This window comes from Odontomachus brunneus, unplaced genomic scaffold (assembly GCF_010583005.1).
Source record: "Odontomachus brunneus isolate Ranch 3 - 2012 unplaced genomic scaffold, Obru_v1 Obru_scaffold_180, whole genome shotgun sequence".
NCBI lineage: Eukaryota > Metazoa > Arthropoda > Insecta > Hymenoptera > Formicidae > Odontomachus > Odontomachus brunneus.
The window spans coordinates 670765-674175 of NW_022639630.1; the positions used below are offsets into that span (position 1 = coordinate 670765).

Here is a 3411-nt window from a genome sequence, read left to right on the forward strand (position 1 = left end):
TGGGGGGATTTTTTTAGAACAGAAAAAAATAAGCAAGTCTAGCGAATTATTTTATTGCATATTTGAACATTAAAAAAAATTTTTTTGAGAGAAAAATATTCAAACGCAGCCGATTTTTATGCACATTTGTGCAACACCTTGCAATTGCAGTCTCCAATCGGCGGGAAAGATGAAGCTCGTAATTTTCGTCTGAAACAAAAAAACCAAAGAAAATTTTAATTTCCATATATTTTTCTTCTAGATGAACTAAGAAAAACCCAAAACATCGTGAAATTTAAAATTTTTCTCAGGTTTGAAAAAAATGTGCTTTTTGTAAAAAAAAAAAATCATTTTAACTTACTAAAAAAGTTGTTTAGAGATTTTTTCGTGAATCTTTTTAGTTCAAATAGAAGAGAATACAAAACTAAAGCTAACAAGTCTTGGTTCGTTTTGATTGGTCGTCTAGTTTTCTTGCCATCACGCCCGCCAGTTTAGAAAAATCGTAAAAACGAAAACTCGAGAAAACGCGCTTTAAAGTTTACGATCAGAAAAAATGTTAATTTTTGATTACTTACAGTAATAATACGCTAATCAGCTATTTCTGCGCCATAAAGTAAACCTTCAACTTCCTCAAAAAACTCATTTTGATGCAGTTGCTCGAGTTTACGGGCCGTGCGAGCTTCCTTGCTGGAAAAAGACGTACGCCGGTTTTCCCTCTCGATCCATTGTGCGTCGACGTTATCCGCAAACATCTTACATAGCTGGCCGATTTTTAAATCGAGCAGCTGCATGGTACTTAAAACTGCAGAATATCCTTCGTTGAACATTCCTGCAGCCATGTACGCACCAATTTCAACGATTTTTCGGCCAGAATTCAGATGTTTCGAGATCATGCACCAGAGAGTGGAGTTGAAAGATTCGTTTGAATTTTGCGTGTGCCCGCCTAAGCATCGCGTCAAAAGTTCGTCGTTTGAGAGCTCTTCGTAGATTGGACGAATATGTTTCTCCACATTTTCGTCAATCAATCGAGCAGGATGCTTGAAAGACGCAAGAGAATTCGTGGCTTCAGCTTTGCGCCATTCACACCAGCTTTCGGCGCCTGCCGGACAATTCTCGTGGCGAGGAGATTTATCACTCGAACAATAATGATCTAGCGTTGCCATTACAGCTTTTTTCATATCTTTGACAGAATTAATATTTCTTCTGATTGCCAAACCATAATAGATCATTAACTTTTTAATGATGCTTTCCGTCAACCGCTTTTTACCTCCGAGCTTCTCTTCCTTCTTTTTATTTCGGAGTCGAGTTCCCATACGCTTTTGTACGTGTTCCACGCACTCATTTTTAGTAACAGGGAAATCGTCACCGTATGGATTCATTTTGAGAATACCAGCAAAAGTTTTCGAATCGCCGTCGCCGATATAATTCGTATACTTTACTCCGAATTTTTCAACAGATCTTAAAAACATTTCCATGATTGAATCCACCTCCATCTTCCCTGCTGAACCGTCGTGATTTGAGGAGCATGATTCTTTATGATCTTCATACCATTCCTCAAATTGGTCATTGTCTAATGTGTTTTTATTTAAGGCACATGAATGACAATACGCACTTTTAACGATAAGGTCGACTACTTTGCCAGAGTAATATGCAATCAGAGTTGTTACACCGAACAATGAAGTGAAGCCACGTTTTTTTCACGACCCATCGCCGGAAACTTTCAAACAATTTGCAGTTTGCTTATTTTCTACATTTTTTTCTTGCTCTTCTTTGACAGCTTTTTTACAGACACTTTCAAACATTGATTTCGACGCTAAGTATAATTGCTGCACTATTTTATCATATGTTGATTTCGCCAAACCTTGACATATATCCATAAGTCCACAAAACACATTGATGCCTTCTCGTCCAACACCAAGAAGCCTCATCACAAACACAATTCGTCTATTTATTTCGTAACCGGTATTTATTAACGGTCCTGAATTGATTTCTCGTCGACCGCACATACATGATAATACAATTTTGAAACCCAAGTCTCGATGCCCGCTCTCTGCAAATGTTATGCTTTGTTTACAAGATCTGCATATTACTATGTCAGAAATTGCAAGAAACACTGTCAGAAATTCAATTATTCGGTAATAGTGACCTGCATGTACAATTATATTTTCGGTGCTTGCGGTGGCTAATTTCTTCGCACTACTGCTTGTGTTGCACTCTGCATTGTGATTCACTTGTGAATCGATTCCCGTGGAATCTGCGTTTTCGTGGCTTCGCAGAACGATCACTGCTCGATTTATCACCTTTGGGATAACTTGACATGGTATTGTAGCGATGTGCACTCGACAAGACTCAGAGCAAAATTAACCGTTGACGCTAGAAGCAGCTCCGTAGAAGCACGTACCTTTTCAGGTACATAGTTCGGAGTTATTCGACCGAGGGAAGGAGCGCGCGCTCCAGCTGCCCGAGCGCTCGTATATCTGCTTGACACCCCACTGCGTTTAGTGCTGTATCTTTGAAAATATTGTGAATTAGCCTCTATAACTTTGGATACATATTCTTAGATACATTAGGAATAGATTTAAGCAATAAAAAAAAATCGATTTTTTGAACCTTCTAAAGCAGGATCCTCCCTTTAGGAGCTTGCTGCGTATCTGCGGCAATTGCTCGGAATCGCTAATGTGAGCGCTACTCGTCCGATGTTCGCGGTTAAGCGAGCGAGCGAATCTCATCTCGTCGCTTGTTGGCGACGCCTTTTATTTGGCTTTTCGCGGTTTTCGAATGTCTTCGCGGACGTTCGGATCTTTTCGTGTCCGCTTTTCTTCTGCGCGTTTTCCTCTGTTATTCTTTGAATTTTCCTATTTAACGCGTGGTGTTTTTGGCGCAGATCGTTATATATTCAACAATACTTATCTGTTATCCTTATATTTTCTTTGAAAATATCACGGCAAAAGTAATATTAAACAATATAAATATAATACCGTGTAATACCATAAATTAATTTCTTAATGTAATTAACTTTTTACGTAAATTAACCTCTTGACATAATATCTGGACGAACTGTCACTCGTGACAGCCGAAATCGGCATGAAACGTATTACGCAGCTTTATCTGTGTATGTGAGCGGGGATCTTCACATTTCGGAAATTAGTGGTTTGTTCTAAAATTCACTGCAGAACTTGTGACAACCTTTTTTTTGCCGACTATACATGTAGTCACGACTATTCTACTATGAGAATTATTGTGTTTCAATAGAAGAGGGTTTCTATAGAGATGCATTAATTATGCACTTCGATTTTGCACTTTATTATGTCCATGCATGCAACGATATCTTTTAACTATATTATGAATTCTTGTCGAACATGCAGAACTTTAGGGACAACTTTTTATTAATTTCTTGGCTCTGTTTTTTTGTCGGAATGTGTTGCATAAAAA

At 38.3% G+C, this 3411-nt stretch overlaps 1 protein-coding gene across 1 annotated transcript; it reads right to left on the bottom strand.

Moving 5' to 3' along the window:
- Window positions 1-566: 566 nt before the first annotated feature.
- LOC116851607 lies at window positions 567-1157 on the bottom strand. The gene has a single exon (XM_032831206.1). It carries the CDS (start codon window positions 1155-1157, stop codon window positions 567-569), a length of 591 nt encoding a protein of 196 aa, XP_032687097.1.
- Between the last annotated feature and the right edge of the window lie 2254 nt (window positions 1158-3411).